General features: G+C 36.7%; 1 protein-coding gene across 1 annotated transcript; it reads left to right on the forward strand.

Annotated features, from left to right (window-relative positions):
- Positions 1-2,617: 2,617 nt before the first annotated feature.
- On the forward strand, positions 2,618-26,896 carry AFG3L2 (AFG3 like matrix AAA peptidase subunit 2). The gene is made up of 17 exons (XM_026699415.2): positions 2,618-2,858; positions 4,222-4,321; positions 7,913-7,981; positions 11,403-11,518; positions 12,569-12,721; positions 13,794-13,868; positions 14,711-14,835; positions 16,596-16,869; positions 17,587-17,724; positions 18,983-19,136; positions 19,514-19,621; positions 19,896-20,021; positions 20,514-20,624; positions 21,380-21,495; positions 21,827-22,027; positions 25,036-25,230; positions 25,892-26,896. The coding sequence occupies exons 1-17, from the start codon at positions 2,736-2,738 to the stop codon at positions 26,129-26,131; spliced, it is 2,424 nt and encodes an 807-aa protein (XP_026555200.1). The 5' UTR covers positions 2,618-2,735; the 3' UTR covers positions 26,132-26,896.
- The last annotated feature ends 281 nt before the right edge of the window (positions 26,897-27,177 follow it).

A 27,177-nucleotide genomic window follows, 5' to 3' on the forward strand; every position in this document is an offset into this window, starting at 1 on the left:
TAACGTAGCCCTATCAGATGGGCATGTTCACATAATACCGTAGGTATTTGGGTTTAACAGAATTGAAAGCTAGCATTGTGCAATTTCAGCTGTTACCTAATGTACAGTATTACTACTATGTGTACTACAACCCCAGACATCTGTAGTTCAGCCAACTGGATTAGATGGTTCAGCCAACTGGATTAGATTTAATGTCAAAAAAAAATTTCTAGATGCCCAGTACAAATTTACTTCCTTGTAATTTAAACTCTTGGCAGTGATACACTTAAGTCCCTTCTAAACTATTTTTTTAACCTGGAGGAAGGGTAGACCAGTCATGCATTGATGCAATAGTAGTGTGAACAAAGAGCAAGATAAAACTTTTTTTTGCTATTGATGCCCTTGCTGCTTGTCAGAATGTCCTAGAACTCAGAGTATCACATTTATACATTCCAGTTCAAGCTGATTCAGCAAGGGCATCAGTTGCACCTACCATGTCATTGTAAAATTGAAGTATGAAAAAAAAGGTGACCTTAAGTCGCTAAAAGAATGCAAATGTCCAGCTGTCTGCAAAGAGTATAAATCCTTCCATTCCCCACCATCCAGTCAGACAGAGGTGGTATTCAGCAGGTTCTGACCAGTTCTGGAGAACCGGTAGAGGAAATTTTGAGTAGTTCAGAGATCCGGCAAAAACCTCCTCTGACTAGCCCCACCCCCATTTATTCTCTGCTCCTGAGGCCCAGCTGGTTGGCTGGATCTTCTTTTGTTGCCCTGCACAGGAGAATGGAACTGGAAAGCAGGTTAGTAGGGTGGGTAAGGAATGGCGATTTTGCAGTAACCTTCCCCTAGAGTGAGGTGGGTATTGAGATTTTACAAGATCCTTCCCCTGCCGTGTCCACCAAGCCACGCCTACAGAACCGGTAGTAAAAAAATTAGAACCATAGTCACAGCTGAAGAAGCTTCTTAGATGAGAAGCAAAACATCTTCAAGAAAACCAGGAAGTCAAGTTGCCTCTTGAAAAAAAACATCTTTGGGACAACCATGACCTGGATAACTGAGAATCTCCATAGACATTGTTGAAAGGCTGGAAAATGCCTTTCTTCTGAAGGCTCGATTTTCCTGCTGGGAGGGCTCTGGTGCAAGGACACAGACAACTGCTTGGAAGCTGGTTCTTTTTATTTCTCAGAAAGGCAAGAGATAGCAAGAAGCCTGCGTTCCTGAGGCTAGCCATCTTTGTATAATAAACCCCTGATTTTTTATACCTTTTCTCCTTTTGTGTGTGTGTGTGCTTGTGTTTGTATTTCTTAATGTTTTAAATCCTGTCGGGGGTTGTCTTCATTTCCGCCGGAGGGTAAACTCCGCGGGGTGGTTTGATTGGATTATCAGTTTCGTCCTAATGTTTTCTTATATTTGTTTTGTGGCAATCTCCTGTCTGTCTCCTTTGCAATATATTTTGCATCTATTTGTTTTGCTGATTTGGCATGACCTGTTGTTTGTAAGGAATTTCTTTTTCTTGTTTCCCTAGCTTTCTTAATTATTTGGCTTTTGTCTAGGGGGCTTCTTTCAATACCTTTTATTAAATCTCTTTTCCTATGCAAGTTTGTTTTATGGCTGGCCTGATGTTCCCTTTGGGCTTTTCCTGCTTGGGTGTCACCACTGTCCTCATGAAGTTCCCTTTCCACAACATATAGAAAAAAACAGTTTTTCAGATTTGGAGCAGACTTGAAACCATGCTTTTTATTTCCTGGATAAAAAGGTAAAAGTTCCCCTGCACATATGTGCTAGTTGTTCCTGACTCTAGGGGGCGGTGCTCATCTCCATTACAAAGCCGAAGAGCAAGCGCTGTCCGGAGAGACATCTCTGGTCATGTGGCCAGCATGACTAAACACCGAAGGCACATGAAACGCTGTTACCTTCCCACGAAAGGTGGTCCCTATTTTTCTACTTGCATTTTTACATGCTTTCGAACTGCTAAGTTGGCAGAAGCTGGGACTAGTAACAGGAGCTCATTCCATTACACAGCGCTAGGGATTCGAACTGCCAAACTACTGACCTCTCTGATTGACAAGCTCAGCATTTTAGCCACTGAGCCACCACAGCCCTATATTTCCTGGATAATTGCCATTTAATTAGAAAACAGTTTGTGTTCATTGAGAATAATTGCTGCAATTCAATTACTTATTTGAACATAAATCCCTCTTGTATTCCTCACCAACAAGAATCTAGCAGTCCAGTTTCCAACATCAGATGTTTTTAAGAATTCTGGGGGGAAAAAAACAAGCCAGTTATATTTGATTTGCTCTGTGCAAGCCAAATTATTATGATATGGTCTTGAAGCAAAAGCATACAAAAGAAAGTCATCTTTATCCTCCTCTGCGAAACTCTTTATGTATGAAGAAAGTCTGCAAATATAATTCTAAACTTACAACTTTTCAAACTTATTATCTCTGCTTGTACTTTAGCTGATCTTTTTCATGTTTGTAAAGATCCTTCTGGAAAAGCACGGAAGCGCAGTTTGCCCGAAAACTGCTCCCTTGGGGAGTAGCGGCGCTTCCACAAGAACCCCAGGGCTGCAAAAAGAAACGGAACGCTCCCAGGCAAAGGGCAGCCGCGGTGACACTGCGCGCGCATGGGGAGGAGGAGGAGGAAGACGTCGACGTGATGACGCAGGCGAAGCGCCAGGAGCGTGGTCCAGCCCCTTCAAGCGGCGTGAGAGAGTTGTGCTTGTGGGCCCTTTAGGCCTGTTTGGGGGGGCCATGGCTCACCGCTGCCTCTGGCTGTCGCGCGGTTGTTGCCGGCGCACCCCTACCGGGGTCCCCGGAGCTCAGTTGCAGTTTTGGTCCCGAGGTCGAACTGGCCCTTCCCGCTCCTTGAGACAGGTGAGTGAGTCACATACGATCAGCAGGGCAAGGGCAGATGGGTGTCTTCTTTCCTATGCCTCCACTGCTGCCCTCCCCACCCCCATAAGCTCTGCTTGAGCCCCTAATCACCCGAACGGACTGAGCCAGCGGCTGGGACGAAGCACATTTGCGTAGCTTGCGGTTTTGCTCGCGGCAAGAACACAACAGATGCCTGTTCAGATCAGGACTGCTCACTTTAGGGTAACCTGAATACTAATGAATATCCTATAATCTTCTAAAACGGAGCATCCTCTGTAGTAGACTTAAGAGTGAACTTCAACATCGTCAGAAAGCTTAAAAAAAAACACTTTACAGTGCAACAAAATCCCCTACTCTCTGTTATGTGCTGGGATTCTCCTAAAATGCTTGACTAAATCCTGATTCCATAAGGAAGCAAGAATTTTATTCCGCATGATTTTTAGCACATATTAATTATGCTTTAGTTAGCTGGTAAGTAATTGTAGAAAAAATATTTGGGAAATAGATTAACTTAAATAAGTTTTGTTCCATTATAAGTTGCAGAAAAGCAGTTCCCCTCAAGATTTTCAAAACCAGCCCCCAAAATATATAGTGGACGGGTGGACCACTTACCATGCTAAACCATAACATGGTAGGTTTGTTCCTTGTATAATCCAGTCCTTCATATTCATATTACTCAGTGAATCCCAGCTTAGCACAACCTTACCTAACTGTAAAATTGTTAAACAGAAAAATAAGATTTCTGTTAAATTTGTTGCCAGAAATTTACAGCATTCAGTCTCAAAGATGCTTTTTCAAAAGGTAACTGGACTATCTTTTTCTTTAAGGAAAAAAACAGCCTGATGGCCTTTTGAAAAAGTACCTTTAAGACAAGCATGAGATTCAGTGAGAATCTCCATATACATTTGGTACAACATTCTATTTTCCCTTTACCAGACAGTTTTATTTCCAACATGGATTATTTATTCCTCATCTCCTACTCCTTGCATGGACTTTCTGATCATTTCTGGTGATCAGTGTATTGTTTGATATGAGGCTGTTGTAAGGCTTTTAAGAAATTCCAAATGTGATCTCTGTATGTCTGTGATATTGTTGCATGTTAAAAGCCATTTCCAAGTACTGCTTTCCTGGGGCTCTCATATGAATTCAGAAGAAGTTAGGGAATGTACAGTATAGTGGAAGTGTGACATCAGTGAGATATAATCCTAGATAGGTTTATGTAAATTCAAATCTAAGAGAATATTGGATGCAGTTTACCAGTAATCCTTACTGTAAGCATCTTAAGTTACTTTATGTGCATGCAATTGTACTAAAAAAATCTGAAAAGATTTTCATTCTTAACAATTATTCTCATTTTTTTCAGCTTCATGACAAAGTGATCTCCCAGGTTCCTACAAACAGAAGCAGTCTCCTTGTAAATGTAATTGCTGCTTACCAAAAACTCTTTTCCCAACCTCCAAAAGGTAATTATTGTTATATAATAATGATGCCATATAGCTTACATACTGTTATCTCCTGTATGTAAAGTATGTATACAGGTAACAAGACTTATTCTGAATTGTAAGAGAGACATATGAAAATGATTTGCAGATTATATTGTGGTTTTAAAATACTCAAATTCAGTCACTTTAAATAAATCCGCTGAGATAAAGGGAATCTCTCATTAATTTCAAAAGTTTGTTCAGAGTATGATTATTTCTGAAACCAATCAATGTTTCATATATTTATTGTACATATTGTCATTTTCTGCAAAATGTGTATTTTATTAAAAAGTAGCAAAGATTAATATGTATTCAATTGTATTCAATGAAATTTCCATTTGGAAAATTCTTTATACAATCTTAAAAAAATATACAGCAGCTACATCTTCCTCAAATACTATAATGTCTATAATACTTACTGGAAGCTAGTGATGTGCAATGAGATTTTAAACTCATAATATGCATGCTTCTACTTTTCTATAATTTAAGTTTCAACATCTTAAAATTCTATCAATATAATTGTGCATGTATTTTCATAATTTTTGAAAACTTTCTCTAGCTCCAGATACTTTCAAATCAAAATATCTTTTCTTTTAATTTAAAATAAAAAAATTCAAAGGAGATATCTACAAATGGATATTTTATACTGAAATAGAACGATTAATGACCAATTTAATATTAATAAAAGAAACCAAAGAAAGTACACTGATTTGCCTTTATGATATAGAAAAGAAATATTTTTAGCTCAATGTCAAAATGTCTATTATTATTTATAAAAGTTTGAAAACATTCCTATAATATAGGTAAACATCTGATTTTTGATATCCCTTTTCTTTATGCCAACTATATCAAATACAGTACTCTTAAATGTGGCTTTGTTTTTTTAAGAAATAAATGTGCACATATATACAAATTTGGAATGTCAAAAATTATTCTAAGGCACAAATAAAAAAAAAATCTTGTCCATTGCTTCTTTATACCAGGGATAATATTTTTCTTCTCTTGTTATTAAAAGGAAAGTGTTTTGGGGGATGAATAAGTATTTTCCTTTGCTTAATAAGTGTAGCCTAACTGAATTAGCCACTTGGTGGAATTAAGGATCTAGGAATATGAAGATATGGAAGAACTATGTTACAATTATGTGTCATTTTTTTTTATTAATGGGATTTTTATTTTATTTATTCATTTGTTTAATCAATCTTAGTCAAGGCTACCTGACTGGGTAGCTTACAGATAAAATAAAAAAATGTAAAGAAAAAGGGAATAGAGTCTTTTTTAAAAAAAAAACAAGTTTTATTGATTTTACAAACAAACAAAACAAAACATCATTAAACATTAAAAACATAAAACCTCTTTCCATTGTAGATCTTTACAAGGCAGGTAACATATTGCTTTATATCACATACTTATAATTTATCCCATTTCCATATAAACATGTAAATTCCCTTTACCAAATTCCACATTGTTTCTCTTTAATCATTATTCAATCATATTTCCTTTCTGATTTATCTGCTATTCAGTCATCAAATTTATATTTTCCTCTGGCTTGTTTATAATTATTCTCATCTAGTCTTCCTCCGAGATTTTATTATTTAATTCTTAATTAAACACACACACATAAGACATAAACATACTACAATAATAAATCCATAACAATCAACACATTAATCCATTAAACTCTATATTAAAACTTATTATCATTCATTATTAAACCTTTTAAAGTTATACCTTGATATTTTAGTCATTAGATCTTAAAAAGTTCTGATTATCTACTTATAATACAAATACCACTATTACAATACTCATGTGTACTTTGCAGAATCCCCCTTTTTTTAAAAAAAAATCCCATATATTACCCATTATCCCTAAAAAAAATTCCCTTTTCTCCATCTTGTCTTATACCTTTGTAACTTTTTTCCCCCTTTTCCCTTTCCTTCTTAGCCCGCCTAAACTTTTTACCCCCTCCTCTCCAAACCTCTGCCTTCTTGATTTCCCCTTTCTGTTGCATTCCTCTTTCCTTTTGCTTTCTAGCATTCTGTTGTTTTTGCATCTTCTTTTTCTCTTTCATAAACATTTTTTTATTTCTTAAGTCCTTCCTTTTCGCTCCTCTCTTTCTCCTTTCTTTCTTAGTCACACCGTTTAGTTCATTAAAAATGGCTTCTTCTTCCTCGGCTTCTTCCAGCTGTTGTTTAATTTGCTGACACATGACAAGCGCCATATGTAGAAAACAAAGGGCTTCTCCCATAACATCTTTGCCTTCTTTCTTTATTTTTAAATATTGTTTTTTTAGTTCATCAAGAGATAGAGCCATTTTGAACAGTTTCTTCTTCTCTTTCTGTATCCTCTTCTTATTATTAAGCCAATCAATTATTTCCAAACTTAAAACAGTTCTCCAAAGTCCCAAAATCCCACAGTCATCAAACAGTCCAGGCAGAGTACAAGCTTCTTCTTTTTACAGTTTCTTTTCTAGGGGTGAAGTCAAATTAGGGAAAGAAGAAACGTCCAATCTGTGCTTTAAATCTTTCTTAGAATTAATTTCTATTCTCTTTATCTTCAAGGCATCTCCTCCAGCAAAGTCTTAGAGTAAAGATTTGTTTTCCCAAGCCTCTCCCTTCCCACTTATAACAAAGGAGTTTAGGTTTTACCTTTTATCAAAAGGCTGGTTTCCCTTGTCCATTTGTTAATTCCATAAGGGAGGGAGAGTAACTTCCCCTTTTCGTCACTTTTCTTCGCAGCTGAAAACATCAATCAGGAACATTATAGCTTCCAAGCCAATACTTTCCCAGGTGTTAAATATGTCCTTAAGGTCCCAGTTCGACCAAGAAAAAACTTTCTTTTAAAAACTCCTTCTCCTCCTGCACATTCTTTATCCAGTTGCCGGTTTCTTTATGGCGGCCGTAAAAGACTGCCGCTCGACCGTCTTGAGAGAAGGGGGTTATTGCCGGCTGGGGGGGGGGGTGTTGCAATGCCCCTCACCCCCGTCCGGATCCCCCCTTTCTTCAGCTGCCCCAACAGGGCAGCCTTAGCCTCCAAATCCGTCAGGATCAGAGGCACCAAGGCGGCTAGCACAGCAGGGATCGCAGAGAAGGCGAATCCCTGCTGTCACCAAAGCCGACAAACCGGAAGTGTCCGGGAATAGAGTCTTAAACTAGAAATTTTAATCTAAACTAAAAGGAGCTCCACAACCACCCTTTTCCATGGCCTGGGAGAATAACTGGGTTCCTCCCCCGCTTTTCTGGAAAATTATGAGGTGAGGATTGTACAAATCTTTGAGAGGTATCATTTCAGAAGATAGGTGTTGCAACCAGATTGATGTGCCTCCTGGATCTGCCAAATGACGCTGTGTGATAGACAGAATCTAGAGTACACCCATCCTGCTTGATAACACCCAATGGGAAGAAGCAGCTAATGGTAAACGGTCCCACCAGTAATGATGGTGTTTGCCCTGAAGGGCTTTAAAGGTGATAACCAGTGCCTTGAATTGCACCCAGAAACCACCTGATATACTGATGCTTTACTGTCTTAGGCATCAATGTCAAGGTGATTTTTATTTCCACTGCTTTATTTTAATAGGATTTGAAAAATATTTTCCTGGGGGAAAGAAACCTAATGATGCAAAAGATCCCAGTGAAGAACCCAAAGGTACCAAGATGCTCTTTCATTAAAGGCCTGTATGTAGAATGAATATTAACTTGGTTACTTCCATTTTAGTAGTCATTAATTCAAATGATCACTTGCATTAGTATGCATATTTATTTTTGTATAATTCAGGGATTAAACTGGTTCAAATGTCTCCCTCTAAATATAATCTTCCTGTTCTTCACTTCTGTTATTCTACTTTCTGTGAGCATCTTTTAGCTAGAAGAAAAATCTATTGCATTTATGCACATTTCAGATTGATTTCATCGTATTAAATTATAGTTAATTGTCAGATTTGTTATATATTAGGTGTTGCTCGAAAGCAAAGAGCTGATTATTTGATAGCTGTTGTGTATTTCACAAGTAGTCCTTGACTTATAATCATTTGTTTAGTGACCACTCAAAAGTTAACAACAGCACTGAAAAAAGTGACTTATGAACATTTTTCACACTTAACAACCATTGCCGCATCCTCATGATCAAAATTCAAACACTTAGCAGCTAGCATGTATTTATCATGATTGCAGTGTCCCGGGGTCATGTGATCACCTTTTGCAACCTTCTGACAAGCAAAGTCAACTGGGAAGCCAGATTCACTTAACAACGTTATTAACTTAACAGTTGCAGTGATTCACTTAAGAAAGGTTGTAAATGGGGCATAATTCACTTAACTCTTGCTTAATTAATGGAAATTTTGGGCTCAATTGTCATAAATAATAAGGGCAAAGAAAAGGGGTAATATGGAGGGCAATAGTGCGCATAGGAGAGGATGTCAAAATCAGCAAGTGCGTAGAAGAAAAACGTTGATGGAAGTTCCACTTCTTTTGTACATCCACCAACATTGTGTGCTATTTAGAGAAATGAGGCCTGTATTGTAATAGTCCATCTGCCATCTTGCTAATTTTGACCTTTTTATCCTGAAGACATTGCCGATGGAGTAGCTTAAACAGAATTAGCTGGGCAATCACAGCAAATTATTTAGTTGGAAACCTAGTCTGCAAACAGTCATATTGTCATGAATGAGAGATCTCCTTCAGAATCAGAGTCTGTCTCTTTCTCTTGTTTCTGGACAGAGATCTATCAAAAGAAATTTTCACCTTCCCCATCAGCTGTTTGCAAAGAAATAGATAATAGATAGCCATACATTTGTGCTAAAAAAATTTATATCTGTTTCCTGCATGATACCAGGAAATCTTTGTTTATCTTTGTATAAGTTAACAATTAGACATTTAGCCTTCATTGATACTTCAAACTACATTCATTGGAAGGGGGAAGACACTGCTACGATGATCTGTAAATTTCTTTCTAGCCCCTTTCAAGATTTGGGACTGAGGCCTTTCATTTGAAGCATCACTTTGTGTTCATCTTGGAATACTGCATTTTATATTGGATTTTTTATTTCTTAGCGAATATGAAAATTGCAGTGAAAATGCCCATAGAACAATTCTAATTTCTACTTCCACTTGAATATCTAATTTTTAAATCATACAGCTACAAAGGGATTTTAATATATTGCATCTTGCACATTAATATGCCAAATGAATCCCCCTGAAGTAGGGGTGGGCAAACTACGGCCCGCAAGCCACATCCGGCCCGTTGGTCTTTTTAATCCGGCCCGCCAAAGATTGGTACAGAATTAAGGTTTGATGTGAATGATTGCATTCATTTGATTTTGATTTGTAATGACAGGCATTTCAACACCAGGTGGTGGCCCGTCTGTCAAATTTTAAAAGTCAATGAGGGCCCCGAGCCAAAAAGTTTGCCCACCCTTGCCCTGAAGGGTAGTGGTTGCAGCAGGAATGACTAAGCAGCTACTTCAGAGCAAGAAGTAGGATCAGGATGCAAGGAATCAGAATCATAGAGTTGGAATGGATCTTGGGGGTTATGTAGTCCAACCCACCACCCAGGCAGGAGTCCTTATTCCATCATGGACAAATGGTTGTCCAATCCTTTCTTGAAAACCTCCAATGAGCGAGCACCCAAAATTCCAGTAGGCATGCTGTTCCACTGACTGTTTTCACTGTGAGGAAATTTCTCCTTAGTTCCAGGTTGAATCTTCCTCTGATAAGCTTCCACCCATTGCTTCTTCTCTTGTCTTCAGTTATTTTGGATAATAAATCAATCATCTTTTCCCAATGACAGTTTTTCAAGTATAGGAAGACAACTATCATGTCATTCCTAAGCCTTCTTTTTGTTAGGCTAAATCAAGGGTCTTCAAACCTGGTAATTTTGAGACTTGTGGACTTCAACTCCCAGAATTCCTGAGCTAACCTGACTGGAGGAGGAATTCTGGGAGTTGGAGTCCACAAGTCTTAAAGCTGTCAAGTTTGAAGACCCCTGGGCTAAACTTAGCTTAGTTCCCTTGGGATCCACAGGGCATCTGGGAGATGAAACTGAATTTTCAGCCTTCTGTTTTGCAAGCCATAACATTAGTACAGATATTTTAATAAATACATCTGGAAATGTATGATAAGCTTCCACCCATTGCTTCTTGTCTTATTGAAATCCAATACTGTACCAGAAAATTGCAAGCAGTCTTTGAAACATTCCATTCATACCAGTTTATTTCTTGATATCTTCCTGAGGGGCTCTGTAATTTGTAAATTGGTTACAAAACTGTCTCCCTCAGTATTTACATGTTCTAATGATAGTAGCATAATCACATAATGTGAATATTAGGTTATTATCTTGAAGCGACTGGGTAAACACAAACTTTGTAAAATTGCAAAAACTCCAGAATCAGATTTTTACCGTTTTATGTACTTTGTGGGAAAGAAGCCATGTGACTCCTGACACAAGGAAGTCAGTGCTTGCGAGAGATACCTTTCTCTATAGCAAAGCTGAATCTACACTACTACTTTCAATGAAGTAAAAAATGCAAAAAAATGTCAAATGGGTCCCAAATAAAATTTTGTTAATGTTAGAATCTAATTAAAATAGTACAATTCTTTTATGATGGTGTAGTTAATTATTTCCCCCTTTTTCTCACATTAAAAATTGGCATTTGATAATTTTTGAAAGACTCCAGGATTACATTCTAGGTTTTCCAAGACCTCAGATTGTGTACCTTCTGGCTTTGAGATTATAAGCACACCAAAATGACTGAAGCTTTCTTATCACATATTGCAGTTGCACTATTCTGTATAATGGTATCTGTATTCAATTAGGTGGGAAATAGAGGACAACAATTGGATGTAATAGTGTTTCTTAATCAAATTTGTAAGCTTTCTTGATACCCATCATCTAGGTTAAATGTGCAAAATATTATTTGATGGTGTAATTACTTGAAGCCCTAGTTTGACTATTATAGCGATTAATGTATAAATATTGTGTATACAGAACTGTCCATATCTGAGAATGTCAGATTGATAATTTTAATAAATCTTTTATCATTTCCATTGAAACACATGTATGTTTGTTATAGATGCAAAGGATGCTGAGTCCCAGCAACCTTCCAAAACTGGCAGTGGAGGAGGTAGTAGTGGAGGCAAAAAAGGTGGCAAGAAAGAAGATTCTAACTGGTGGTCAAGATTACAAAAGGTTCCAATTCTTTTTCCAAGAGGTAGCAGAAAGATGGGTTGGAGGTATAGATAATGGATCCATGAGAGAGACAATGGCCTTGTCTGCTTTGAAGGAAATGATGATACATTCTCTCCTGAAGAATACTCAACCCAACAACCATAACAATAATCTAGTCTCCCTTTTTAGGAAGGTTGTTGATAATATGGTGGACTTTTACTATCCTTTTTAGTTGAGTTCCAGACTAAGTATGGTACTGAAATTTTATTGGCTGACCACATGGAAGACCTGTGGTGGGATTGGGTACAGTAGTGTGACTGTCCTGATGCCCACCCCCTCAAGGATTAAGAGTGACAGGCACTGTTTTATACAATGGTTTCTGAAGAAAGACGTTCCAGTCAGTGTTAGTGAAGACAGGAAAAGTAGCTTGGGGGTGGGGGGAATACTCTGTTATGAAATGCTGCCGAGCTTGTCACTTGTATCCCTTTTATACACATTTGTATAAGGTTACTGGAAGGGATTATTTAGCACAGAATGTGCTGATATCTGTTTTATTTCTTAACCCTAGCCCAAACCGGCAACGTGGTAAAGCTGCTACCTAATATCTGGAGATACGGGAATGTAAGCCTCTCAAAGTCCTTATGGACTGGAGCAGCATATATAAGCCTTAGTAAATAAATATATTAATACATGACACTCCATTTGCAATGCTGTTAATTTAAGGAAATATTAAATAAAATTTGATATTAGTGTAGAAGCCAATACAAATTAAGCTACTCTATATTTTAAATTTATACTTCTCTGGCCTAAGCTCACTATTTCTGGTAAGCAGCTATATTTATCTCAACTATAATCTTTGCTTGTTTTTATAATTTACAGTGCCCGTCATTTAATGCGTGTTAGGGTGATGTACAGAATTCAGATATTTTTAGAACAATATAAAAGATATGTGAAGGATTGTGATTAGTAGGATATTTAAAAAGCTACATGCTTGTTTTTGTCAGTGAAAAGTAAGAAATTTGTATATAGAATTGTCCTCTGGAAGTAGTAATGCCTTTTCTTTCTTTTTAGGGTGATTTTCCCTGGGATGATAAAGAGTTCCGATATTATTTCATCTCAACTTCTCTTTTCTGGTCTTTGGTAATCTATTATGTTATGTTCAGGAATTCTGGAAGAGAAATCACATGGAAAGACTTTGTCAACAATTATCTTTCCAAAGGAGTCGTAAGTAGCCATAGAAAGTAATCTTATGAAAGATAGCATTGGTATATAATTTATAATCAATGTGATTAAATTCACCTAATCACAGATTAGCCTAACAGATCATAGAACATTTAGTCTGGATTGGGTTAACATTTTACAAATAAATAAAATAGCTATATAATATCAAGTGTAGTAACCAGAGCTAGTGTTTTGCATGCAGAAGACTCAGTCCCTTATATCCCTGATACAAAATGACTTATAACTAAAATCCTAGAACAGGGGTAGGGAAACTTGGCTCTTTTATCACTTATGGACTTCAACTCCCAGAATTCCTGAGTGAGCCATAAAAGGTTCCCCATCCCTGGCCTACTGGTTTTTCAGTTGTGGGGGGAATCAATTTTTGACTTGTATGGGACTGTTTAATATACAAATGTAGGACATATAAAGAATATGTCTTTGTTAGACACACAAACATTAGAGATGAAGAGCTAATGGAGCAATTTACATAATTCAGTGTGTAAAACACATTTAACTATTGTACCTCAGAAGTTAAATAGGAAAGCTGAAATTCAGAAAAAGCTCTATTGCAAGTGCCAAAAAATGCACATTTTACCAAATGATAGCATTAAATAGGTTTAAGTAATGTTAATCAATCCATGGCTTCAGGTACTATTCTGTTTGTTTGAAGAATGGGCACACAGTGCAATTCAAGACACATAAAGGACCACAAAGCAGGAACTAGTGGATTCTTATTGACTTTCTGTAGTTCTTCCTCCCGTTGCACAACATTATATTTTGGACCAGTGATCAAGGGCACAGTTTTATGAATCACAGGAAGCAATAGCAGTCTGTTCACAGGGAGAATTTATCAACCTCACCCATCTTCTTTGTTATTTTAATTGAACACATTTTTTAAAATATGAGTGTATCACTGATTCAGATTTAAAGCCTGTAATTTAATGAACAAGGAGAGCAGTTTGGAGAAGTTAATAAATCTGGTACTAATACTTTGCTGCCTTTATACAAATAGAAGGCACAGTATTATATGAACAAGGAAAACTGGTAATAACATGTTTCTTTTTCTTTTTGATAGGTGGACAAACTAGAAGTAGTGAACAAACGCTTTGTTAGAGTCATCTTTATTCCAGGGAAATCTCCTATTGATGGGGTAAGTTGAATTTATAGTAGCCTGCAAACATCAAGGGCTGCAACATTTATACTTATATGCATTCCTATAAGTTAAATAATGACTGATCCCCACTATTACTTAGCATTATGGCAAAAGTCTATGCCTTCATATACAATTGACAAAAGTCTGGCTCATAAAGCAGAAATGTTGGGGTTTTTTGCTACACTTTAAGAAATTTATGTTTTTAATTTTAATCTGTTAAGCATCTCAGTAGTAATACGTTCTTTCTAATCATCAAAACCATACATCATACAAGTTCATTTTTTTCTGTTTTATGCAAAAAAATCCACATAGGTTTCTGGTTAGCAATAAACAGATACTGTCATTTTTCTGATCAAAGAAGTCAATTTATGCATCTCAGTAAGTTCCATCATCTTCACCGGTGGTTTCTCCATTGGGGTTAATGCCGAATCTTTTCATTTTTGTGCATATAGCAATCTCACTTCGGTTAGCATTCACAAAATAAATTATTTCCATGATTTTTTCCAACTACTTGTTCATCAAACCCCTAAAGAAAATCTGTTAGTCTCAATTGTATATTAATCTTTAAAATCTTCTGAATCAGTGTGTGCATTTGAATCCAGAATTTTCTAATTTTGTTACATATTTACTAAACATGTTTGGGGGGGGAGGGAATTGAACAAAGTGCTATATGTGGCAATTTGAACTGAATGAAAGGCTGAATAGTAATTCAATAAGTAATTTTTCTGATTCACTTAATGCATAATGGAATCATTCTCTCTGAAATTTAAGTGTTATTATTTGTCTAAAATTACTGTAAGTAGTAAAACTAAATTGCTATTATTTTGGTCTGTTTACAGCAATTTCTTTGGTTTAATATTGGGAGTGTGGATACATTTGAGCGGAACTTGGAAACTGCCCAACAGGAGATGGGCATAGAAGGAGAGAACAAATTGCCAGTAGTATATACTGCAGAAAGTGATGGGTAAGCATTTTAAATGATAGAGATTTTAATTTTTGCATTATAATTTTCCTTTAAAAATCACTAGAAGGCAGTATTAAACAATTCTTCTAAAGGGTTATTGAGACTAAGGCTGAATTTTTTGAAGAAAACTTTAAATAAAGATTCACTTTTACAAGAGCAGCTGTTTTTAAAAGTTATTGAATAATTATGTCATTTAAGCCTTTGTTGGCTTCTCAGAACTAAAAGCAAAGATGACCTTCAAATATGGGTTTTTGAGCAGTTGCTGCTTACTTTTTTCAGTATTTTGGGAAATGAATGTTTTAGCTATTTCCGTGTGTGACCATTGCTTCCTTGTTTTTAATCTGAATTTCATTTTTCATCATTTTAAATAATGGTTGGGATCCAAAGTTCTCTTTAGTTATATTTGCAGTTACCTCATTAAAAGTAGCCTGAGTGTCAGAACTGCCACCTCATGCTCTGCTATCGCTTGGTGCCAGTCTACCATGAACTTTGGGGAGACTGGATGGGAGTGGGGAGTACCCAGGGGCAGGGGTGGGTTTCTACCGGTTCTGTCCACCTCTGTAGAACTGGTTCCATGTCTGCTGCTGTTTTGACCCGCCCACCCGCCTGGTCTCTTACCTGTCCTTTATTTCCTGCTTTTTCAATTTCAGCTGCTTTGTGCAGCACAACTGCAGTTGAAAAAGCAGGAAAAAGGGGCTTTTTCAACCACTGCACACCCGCACGCAGCACTACTCAGCTGTCCGGGCAGCTCAGCAGGTTGTAAATTGCACTCGCACGACTCGCGCATGCACACGTGATGCAAAGCAACAGAACCGGTAGTTATACTGGTCGGATCCCATCCCTGCCCAGGGGTAACAAAGAGTTCAATGTATCAGCTAGAGATACGACTTCAAGGTCAGACGGCTTAGAATGGACCACAGCTGCATTCTAACCCATACTTCAAGGGATCGTTCTGAAAACATTTTCAAATTTTATTGGACATTTAGGAACCAGCATGGGAACTACCTTAGGGGACGGGATGTTAGACTTGGGTATTTTGGTGCGGAAATTTCAGTTCTAGCTTTCCTCTACTTTATTTCACTTGACCTTTAGTAAACTATACCTTTCTCAACAAAGAGTCAAGGATTGTTTTACTTAAAAGTTCAAGTTGAGCCAGGTCTGACATTAAGCCATAATTGAAATTCGCCTCCAAAATCCGCAGGTCTAACACCGTGTCTCCTAGAATTATTTCCATAATGGCCCTCAAATGTCTAATCAAATCCGAAAAGGATTTTTTCGGAACAGTCACTCAAGTGTGGGTTGGAAAGCAGCTGCAGTCCATTCTTAGCTGTCTGACCTTGAATTTACATACCTAGCCAACACAATGAACTTTTCATTACCCCTTGGTACTCCCCTTTTTCATCCAGTCTCCTGGAGTTCATTGCTGATTGGCACCAAGCGATAGCAGAATGTTAGGTGGCAGTTCTGACACATAGAGCTGTTTGCAATAAGGTATAAGAGTGCTAAATGTCAGAAAAATAAATAAATCCAGTATTCTTCTATTTAGGACATAATAAGATGGTGTGTTTCTAAACATTTTAAAGAAAGAACAGATATTCTGCTAATGTAAATATTAGCCTTTCTATTAAGTTTAGAAGATTCCTAACACAGTAAATATACACATTGCAATGTATTTTCCATGCACTGAGTTTGACAAGTTGCTTGAATATCTTGACTAAGCCATGCTTTATACCAACTTTCAGTTTTTATCCTTTTTTTAGTTCATTTCTGCTAAATATGTTGCCAACAGTCCTTATAATTGGCTTTTTGCTATATTCAATAAGAAGAGGAGCAGCTGGATTAGGCCGAGGAGGCCGAGGAATGGGTGGACTCTTCAGTGTTGGTGAAACAACTGCTAAAGTCTTAAAAGATGAAATAGATGTGAAGTTCAAAGACGTAGCTGGCTGTGAGGAGGCTAAATTAGAGATAATGGAGTTTGTTAACTTTCTGAAAAACCCAAAGCAGTATCAAGATCTTGGAGCAAAGATCCCAAAGGTACTAATTCTTAAGGGCATTCATTAACTTAGAGCTAGAAATATCTAGACATTTCTTTGGTATGGAATAGTAATTTCAAACTTAATCACAATTGTCTTCCTACATTCTATTTATGTTAGTTTATTTTAATTATCTGCATGAATAAGAAAAATGTGTTTATTAATTTATGCACTGTAAAGAACTCACTGATGATGTTGCTGGATTAACTCAATCCTATTCCTTTTAGATAAGATCCAAAAAAACTTTTCACTAAATATGATTTACCTCAACAAATGATGGCTGCATTTTTTTTTTAAAAAAATAAACATGTTCATACTGCTCTGTGCATGTTGGGAGCTATAATCTAAAGCAGGGGTGTCAAACTCACAGCCCGTGGGGCGGATGCGTCATGTACTAGCCACGCCCACCCCTGTTTAGTGAAGGGGGAAAGTCGCGATATGTCACATGACAACGTGACAGCATGAGATTGATACCCCTGATCTAAAAACTGCCTTGCAAACTAATATAGGTTGGCTTCATCTCACCAGTAGGAAGTATGTACCTTGTATTGACATAGGATCTTATAATTTAGATTGTGCTTCTTAAATATTTCACATTTTCTCTGATCTAAACTCTTTGCTGAATTTTGCTAGTACTATGACAAAAGCGAATGATGATAACGCTCTCTTTGTGTGTGTGTTTAATCATGCTTAATTTTTATTTCCTATCTTTTCTTAGGGTGCTATTCTGACTGGACCCCCAGGCACTGGGAAAACTCTTCTAGCAAAAGCAACAGCTGGGGAAGCCAATGTTCCTTTTATTACAGTCAATGGGTCTGAATTCTTAGAGATGTTTGTTGGTGTGGGTCCTGCTAGAGTAAGTCTATGACTTTGCTCTTTTATTGTGATGTCATTAATTAAAAGGGTATAGTTAACATGGAAAGCCTAAAAACCTGATAATACCCTGTACTTTAGTTATTATCCAGATTACAGTTCTTTTTCAAATTATAGCTGTCAAAGTTTATCATTCAATGATATCCCACTTAGATTCTAAGAAACCTTATTTTGGATATGCAGTTTCCTGTCTGTTTCTTTTAATTAGTTCATGTCAGGTCTTTTAATTAGTAATTAGAACAAGATTGTTGATATACTGTATATGCTGAACAAGAAGGCTAGAGATGCATAAGGGTTAGGTGCAAAGGGAGTGACTGATGCCTGGAAGAACAGCATTTGGCTGGTTGAGATATCTAAAACAGCACTTAGGGAAAGTTATGTTGATACTTATAGAAAACCATCTCAATGCAATTCATAAAATAAAATACACATATAAAATAATAAATTAAAGGTAATATAAAATCAGATACCATAAAAAGATAGGGATCAGAAATATGACTGATAAGAAGAACTGTTCCGCTGATGTTTCTCAGGGAGCCTGAGAAAAGAGACATGTCTTCATTAGGTGCCTACATGATCAGCAGGGAAAGGATTCAAGCTGGCTAATTCCTGAGGACTGATTGAAAACCTTGGATTTCTGGAGAAACCTGTTTCAGGCAGCCTCTCTGAGAACAAAACAGCTCCTTGGCAGAGGGATTGGATTGGATTTCTCCCCCCACTCTCTCCCCCACTCCTCCACCTTCTGCCTGAATGTTTCAATCCATATTCAGAACGAAACAGACTTGAAATGCCAAGTGTTCTATACCTAAAAAAGTTTATGAACAAGTTTGCATATCCTTATTAGGTATTATTACCTTTTTTACTTATTTTATTTCTAATGAGTCGGATGTAAAAATAAGATACAAATAAGAGCCTTTCATATTATTTAGATCATACTTAAAATTGAAAGGATCTGGCTCTAGCAGATAGAATTTGGATCAACCTACATTCATTTTAAATCCAGCTCTTCTATATATTTGGCTCTCAAACAACAACATACTTTTATGTTTAAATTAATTATAAAATGTATGTTTGATGCATTTTAAAACATTTTACAATTTACACAAAATGCATTTTACATTTTGTTTATTGGGTACAATACAATCTTCCTGATTTCATTACTTTGCTGTAACTTTCTGTTGAATAAAAAACAAGGGGTGGAATTCTAAATCATTGAAAATACTTTCTGTTCTCTTACAAAGGTTCGTGATTTATTTGTTCTGGCTCGTAAAAATGCACCTTGCATTCTCTTCATTGATGAAATAGATGCAGTGGGAAGAAAGAGAGGAAGGAGTAACTTTGGAGGGCAAAGTGAACAAGAAAATACACTCAATCAACTTCTAGTAGAAATGGATGGTAACTGTTTAAATATTGTAGTAATTCTGGTACATCTTATTATTTAGGTATTAAAATAAAACTACAGTATTATAGAGATAAAATGGAAATAAATTCTGTTGTTTCCATGTAACTAACTTTGAGAATTAGAAAGCAAATACAGTAAAGAACTATGGACTAAGGAAAATTATTTTAAAAATTAACTGAAACAGCTTTTTTCAGCAATGTTTGCTGAAGCACAGTTCTTACAATTTCATTTTAATATAGCTCAAATGCATTTTCACCTCTTTATGGATTTTCTGAATAATCAAGACTCAAAACATAATTTATTGGTCTATTTTGGAAAATAATGTAATTGTAATAATCAATAATTACTCAATATTACTTTCTATTCCCAGGTTTTAACACCACAACAAACGTCGTCGTCTTGGCAGGCACCAACAGACCAGATATCCTGGATCCTGCGCTTCTGAGGCCAGGACGTTTTGATAGACAGATCTTCATTGGTAAGCTGTTCCTCATATTGGCTTTGTAAAGATATTAAATAATAATATGTAGAGAGGAAATCAGGTGGAATTCTTATTTTCCTGGAGCATCTTAGCAGACTTAATATGTGAAATTGCTTATTATCTAAAAGATTCTCAAATTGGATACTCTTTGTACGTGAAGGGCGAGAGAAATGGAGTAATTAGATGTTACTGTTGGCTTTTATAAAAAGTATACACGTTTGAAATATTTGTAAAAAGTGTATTTTAAAAGTATTTTTTATAATTTTCCAAGGGCCACCAGACATAAAGGGAAGAGCATCTATTTTCAAAGTTCACCTTAGACCTCTTAAGTTGGATACTGCCTTGAATAAAGATAATTTAGCACGGAAACTTGCATCACTAACCCCTGGATTTTCAGGTAGGTAATCCTATGTAATAACTAATGCGCTATTAATACATTGCATAACAAATATCATTTACTGACTTTGTATTTATATTAAGAAGACTTTGCTTTTAGTTTTCCTAATGTCACATGCCTAGAGTTTGAAGATGGCATATTGGCATAGTGCCTCTCAAAGGAAAAAAGTAAATAACAAAGTAAGGTTTGCCTTGAGCGTACTGAACATCATTTTCTGGAACTTGGTAAATATTTTTTTTTGGTCCCAATTATTTAGGTATACTGAATGGATTCTTTATGAGCATATTAACTATTTACCTTGATTCTGAACAGATAATCTTTAATTGACTCAAAATTTAATTTGGAGTTTGATTTTTCCAGGAGTAGCATTTATTTTGGCAGAACATTAGCCATTGAGAAATAAAATTTCAAAATATCCTCCTTGTGGTAAATGATAAAACAAAATTGGAAATAGCCTGGAGTTACATGCCTCTTATCCCTTCTTTCCTTTAGGTGCGGATATAGCTAATGTATGCAATGAGGCTGCCTTAATTGCTGCAAGACATCTTGCAGATGCCATCAGTCAAAAGCACTTTGAGCAAGCTATTGAAAGAGTGATAGGAGGTGAGAGCTCACACATTGTGGATTACGTTATCAGTGCTGTTATCAGTTGGTTCTTTTATTCATGATCTAATGTTGCTTGTTTGGCAAATATTTATATTAGCATATGGACAACGCTAGGTTTTATGCGACACACAGATGCCATGAGCATCTGTGCAGTGTCCATAGAATAATTTACAGGGATGGAGGAGGAATTAAAAATTTAGAAGGAATGACAAAAACATGACAGTCAAAATTTTGATTGTCAAATGGCATTTTGTTCCTCTAATGCAGTAAGAGCCCCTTTTTCATTAATTGCCCCAGGGATAGGGGGCTGGAATTTTAAACAGATAAGACAGGTGCACTTGTTTAAGACACCTGTTTTGCCCATTCATCTGTAAATCATTAAACTGCAAAAAAAAAAAACCACAAAAAACAGAGTCTTATTTATTTAACTCTACTCACTTAGGGGCTTTGGCACCCACAAAACTTTGCTTTGGCTGGCACTTTGTATTTTGGCACCCCTGCTATGAAACAACAATGATATTCTGCTTCTGACTTGAAAATAGCATGTAGGAGCCAATGTGGCTTCTGCCTAAAAATTTTTCTTCTTCTTCCTCTCCTGTGGTAATTCATCACTCATGCAGAGGGAGAACAGAAAAATTATCTACTAGTTTCATGTTTTTTTTTGTTAGCCACTTATTGGCAGAGCAGCTGAGAAGTATGTTCCATAGAAATTGATACACTGATTGAATACTTATTTATTTAACCAATCAAAGGCCTGGAAAAGAAAACGCAAGTGTTGCAACCAGAAGAAAAGAAAACAGTTGCATATCATGAAGCTGGCCATGCAGTTGCTGGGTGGTTTCTGGAACACGCTGATCCACTTCTGAAGGTATGTTGACTTCTGGCATAGAGGTTCTTTCGAAGGATTGCTTCTCAGTTAAGATAAATTATAGGTAAGCCTTTTATATGTCTCCTTGGCATCTCCACTTGCAGTGCAGGCTTTCAAACCAGGATGCCTTGAATTAATCATTGTCCATTTAATATAGAAACTATTAACTATCTTTGAATCCAAAAGTCATGCCTTACATATTTCTTACTTAAAAGTGTCTTTGCAGAGAAAGCCATCATATGAAATACGGACTTGTTATAGGCTAATTCTTTCTTGTTTATTTGTTGGTTGGTTTGTTATAAAAATACTTGTATTTCTCTTCTGACACAAGGTATCTATTATTCCTCGTGGGAAAGGACTGGGCTATGCTCAGTATTTGCCAAAAGAACAGTATCTGTACACAAAAGAACAGCTTCTGGACAGAATGTGTATGACTTTGGGAGGACGCGTGTCAGAACAAATCTTCTTTGGAAGAATTACAACAGGAGCCCAAGACGACCTAAAGAAAGTTACTCAGAGTGCATATGCTCAGGTCTGTATTTTTACTTGGTGTTTTTACCACCTTTGTAGAAATCTTGCCTGGCAAGAATATTGCTTGTACATGCTATTTCCTCTTAATATCTTCTGACAATACCACAGTTTCTCTCAAAGATTCATCTGCAATCTGCTAGATGCAGGCTGAAAATGAGTTTGCTTTCTTCCCAAAATTCTGTTTCTTCGTGCAAAAATGAAAACTCCTATTTGGTCATTTAAATTTTATCATCTAGCCATGTCCAAAGTACTATATAATTTTGATTAGCATCTCCCAACTAAAAGGCTTTTAGGCTATGACCTTAACTGCAACGAGAGGAATTGGAGACTTACGCTGAAATGTTGGGTCTCCTCATAACAGCTTAGGTTGGGCCTGTCTTATTGCTAAACAGAACTTTCCTGGATAGCTATTAAGCATGTGCCTCATCCCCTTTTACAGGCTCTATTGGGTGAAATCCCGGAAGTGCCTCTTCCAAAGCAGCCCTCTGAGAACACAGGAATGAATGGGAAGTGTGTGTATTGCATTCTTGAGCAGGTTCCATACATTTCAGTGATGCTGGTGTAGTATTATACTCTCTACTGCCTGTATTATTGAGTTAATAACTAAATTATTATGGAATCCCTAATTTCTACTGAATACTTTTGTTACAAAATTTGATGTGATTAGTTAAAATATTTTATTTTAATAGATATGTAGAAGTTCCGTTCTAACTATTAAATTCAATTATTTAATAGTAATATTTCAATAGAATGACTGATATCCATATTTAAAAAGCCACTTTCATTTGGAATATAAGAAAAGCCATTATGGATCAGGTGAAGATTATCTAATCTGGTGTTCCACATCATAAATGGTTCATACAGTACATTATAGATGCAAAGGGCAAGAGTAAGAGCTTTCCAACTTTTACTTTCTGACAACTTATATTTAAAGTCCTGCCAATTGTTTCAGCAGGTACAGGAAAATTATCAGGTCTGTTGATAAGTGATGTAATCCATTAATTTCTCTAGTAATTTTTCAAGCTGTTTAAATTGGTGGCTGTCATACTATCTGATGGGAGCAAATTCATTAATTCACATATTTTTTGCGAAGCAGTATTTTAACTGATCTTGAATCTTCTGATATATAGTGCCAGGGAATGTTCATTAGTACTAATATTGTGAAATAGAAAGAAAAATCCACATTTTATACAACATTCAAAACTTTATACAGATAGTCCTCAATTTACGACTAGTTTAACAGGTTGGCAACCAGTCAAAGTTCTGACAGACCCCCCAAAAGAGGACTTTTGACTCAGATTCAACAGTGAACTTCCTCTAGGGTCACGTTATGGAATTTTGTGTGTTTGGCAACACAGCTGGATTTGTGGCCATTTGCAGCCACACGGATCATGTGTCTGTCTTTTATGATAGTTTTGCCAAAAACCAGCACTTCTGGTTTTTGGCAAAATCATGCCCATAATGAACCATTGAGTGGCAACCATGGTGTTCATTTTATGATCATGGTGTTTGTTTAACAACGATGCAAAAAAGTCATAAAGTTGGATTGGCCATGTGACCGACTCATTTTACAACCATCCAACATATGACCACAGTGGGGAAGGTCCGTAAGAGCCATAGGTCAAGGATTAGTTATATATGGCCTAGGTTTTGTTCCATCTAGATGTGAAGGATACCTGTCCTCAGGCCTAACTCTGCCTAGGACAGAAAAAGAAGGCCTATTCTCCCTCAGGGTTTTGCATCAGGCTGAAGATAAGAAAAGAAGAGAAGAATAAAAGGAACAGTAATAGGTGGGACAATGTAGCAGGCATAGAATATTTTTGGGCCAGAACTGAGGAACTGTTAATTAGAACAGAGAGCCCTAGTCACATGGTGGGCCAATGGAGCTAACTGCATATATCAGTTCAAGGTGGGAATAATGAATATCAGCCTTGAAAGCCGGATACTTTTTTCTGTGAAGCGGCAAATGGTGGTCTTTGTTTCTGTTTTCCTCCTCTCTGAAGCCAGGAAGATGCGATAGCTCAAACAAAGAGCCAAGAACTGTTTTGAAAGGTCATATCCCAGTCCATTAATTCTTGGGAGTTTGCAGTTACTACAGCAGAAGAAATACAAAAGGGGTGAAGCATTGGATAGCCTAAGAAAGAAGCATTTGGCAGACGGTGCCATACAAGTGCAAGACTTAAGATGTACTGGCACTTAACTGTTGGTCCTCCTCACATCCAGGCAGCCTCACCTCTAGAAGAAACTATATGTAGCTCAGGGTTGAACTGTGATATCTTTGGTGTTCTCTGAGTTTGGTTGTTTGCTTGCAGACATTTTATTACCCAACTAGGTAATATCTTCAGTGCTATATGAGGGTGAGGTTTGCTGTTTGTTTGTATTATAATAGCTTGCCCTGTCATTTTTGGTGGAGGTGTTGTTTTTTCCTTGATGAAGTTGTTATTTATTATTTGTTTGTTTGTTTGAGTTGGTAGTTCCTTGATTAGGATATTATTCTACTTGATTATCTGATGTTAATCCTGATCCAGGGAATCGTCTATCTTTAATGCCATTTGGAATGTCTCTTTTAGGGTGTAACATGTTTAAGAAAGTGAGGCTTTTGATGATTAAATGAATATTAATTCTGCACTTAAGGGTGTATTTTAAATCCCTTCACTCCAAAACTGCTCAATTCTCAATGGATCGCAGATCAAGAAATTCAATTCCTGTGGCCTCCTTGTGAGGAGTAGCTTTTCCAGAGTGCAAATGGGCAATCCTTTTTCCAGAGAGATTTTCAAAAGTTAGAACCTGGATCTTGGCCAGCAATTCCCTGGCAAAGGTTCTCACTGGGACTTTTAATCTGTTCTTGCTCAGAAGCCATCTTCATATTAACATATCAACAGTTAATGTTCATCAGCTTGTCAGCTAATGTTCATCAGCTTGTTATCTCCGAAAACACTACCCACTAATATTAGATTCTTGATTAAATGTTATAGAAATTGCTTAACTGCTCTGCTGTTCAATCCTCAGATTGTTCAGTTTGGAATGAATGAAAAAGTTGGCCAAATTTCATTCGATCTTCCACGGCAAGGAGACATGGTGTTAGAAAAACCCTACAGTGAAGCAACTGCAAGATTGATAGATGATGAAGTGCGAACACTTATTAACATAGCTTACGAAAGGACAGTATCTCTACTTACTGGAAAGAAGGCGGAGGTAGAAAAGGTATGGATTCTTGTCCTAAATAGGTTAAAAGACTGTTGCTTATTTGGGTCCAAACCTGATTCTCTGCGAACATAAGGATTCCTTCTAGTTGATCAAAGAAAAGGGGACATCCATTTCTTCCAATTCCTTTTTCCTTTCAAATTCCAGTATTACCTGGTTTCCAGGGATATAGGTATCAGAACAGAAACAAATGAAAATTGCTTACCTCCAATATGAAATTAAGGTAGTGGTAGTTTACTAAGCTTTGCGTATCAGAAAAATCCATATCTATTGAATTTATCATGTTATTTTTTCAAAAGTAATACAAAAATAATAGCCATAAACACTGACCAAAAACTTTGAGAGTAGCAGAAATGTTATTTCCAGATATCTCATTACTATAAATGATGTTTTAGTCATAACAGAAGAAAAGTTACACATTTCGTTTTTGGAAAACTTGAAATACCCAGGGATACAGTGATTCAAGAGTTCATCCTGCATATTCTTTACCTGGAAGACCTTAAGTAATAAGTAATACTGTAACCTGCTCCGAACATGTTCAGCAGAGGTGAATGGTTTTAAAATCTGGAATTTCTTTTATCCCTAAGCTCTATATTAAGATTGTAGCATGAAAAATTAGAGGCTGAACTTCCTTGTAATACATGTGTGCCTATTGTTTCAGGTGGCTTTAAGGCTCTTAGAGAAAGAGGTTTTGGATAAGAGTGATATGGTTGAAATGCTTGGCCCCCGACCTTTTGCTGAAAAATCAACCTATGAAGAATTTGTTGAAGGCACGGGCAGCTTAGATGAAGATACTTCACTTCCAGAAGGTCTTAAAGACTGGAACAAAGAACGTGAAGAGAAAGAAGAGGCAACAGATGAGGGAACTGCCAGGCAGATCAGAGGACATGTGCCTTTTTAGTGTTGCAGTATGATGGTGTTGTACATAAGAGTGACACAGTATTATGTTGCGCACTGAAAAGTAAAGGGGAAACACTTCAAAAATCTGGTGCCCAAGTATCCTCTGCTTTATGGAAGAAGACTGCCATGGTTGATGAACCAAAAAAGGTGGGTTTTTCCGTCTACAGAGGATTCAGAATCCACAGGAAGCTTGTTTCCCAGAATTCCTGATTTAAAAAATAATAGTTCGTAGAACGAATGGGTCTACACTGAATCTCTTCTAGAGTTGCAGCTTTTCAGATCTGTATCACAATTGTGTAACCTGATATATTTAAACTGCCCTAGAATGTACAACTTCCCAGAACACCGGAAAAAATCTTCTATCTTCTGATCACCTCTACCAAATGTGAGTTGTTAATATCCTGAAACTGTTGGTTTTGATCATAGAGTATTTCCTGGGACCCCACATCGCTTAAATACGTTTGTTTTGTGAAAGCACATAGTTTTCAACCGCCGGTTTAAATTCATTTCTTTACCTTGTTGTCCAATAAAAAGACCCTGCGGGTATTAGTGATCAAACTGGGAACCTGCTAAAGAGCTTATTCATTAGAGATATGGGTCTGTGGCTGCAATGAAGTGTAAAATCTAAATTATATTACTGCAATTTTAATAAAGTGTGGATTTTTTTCTACATGAGATTGTAAAATATTGAGCATACGAATGTATTTTGTAAATACAGTTTAGAAACATCAAATAAAATCAGCACACTGGACTGTGCAAACAGGCAGATTCTCTTGGATCCTTGGGTCAGTAATGAGACCATACAACCAGTTGTTAGATTTCTAATTAGAAAAATATAGACACAAAAGATTACATGGTAACTTTTTGAAGGACACTAGTAGCCCCATAGACATGTTCATAAAGTGCAGCAATGAGATGAGAAAAATAAGAATTCACTATGTGCCGTCTACTGAATTAACATGAAAAATAACATCAGGTTGTCTGCTGCATTCTGTTATCTAGATATTAAGTAAAATCATGATATGAGCTCATACACACATACACATA

The sequence above is a fragment of the Pseudonaja textilis genome, chromosome 3 (genome assembly GCF_049901715.1).
Source record: "Pseudonaja textilis isolate UNSWEBS1 chromosome 3, rPseTex1.2, whole genome shotgun sequence".
Lineage (NCBI taxonomy): Eukaryota > Metazoa > Chordata > Lepidosauria > Squamata > Elapidae > Pseudonaja > Pseudonaja textilis.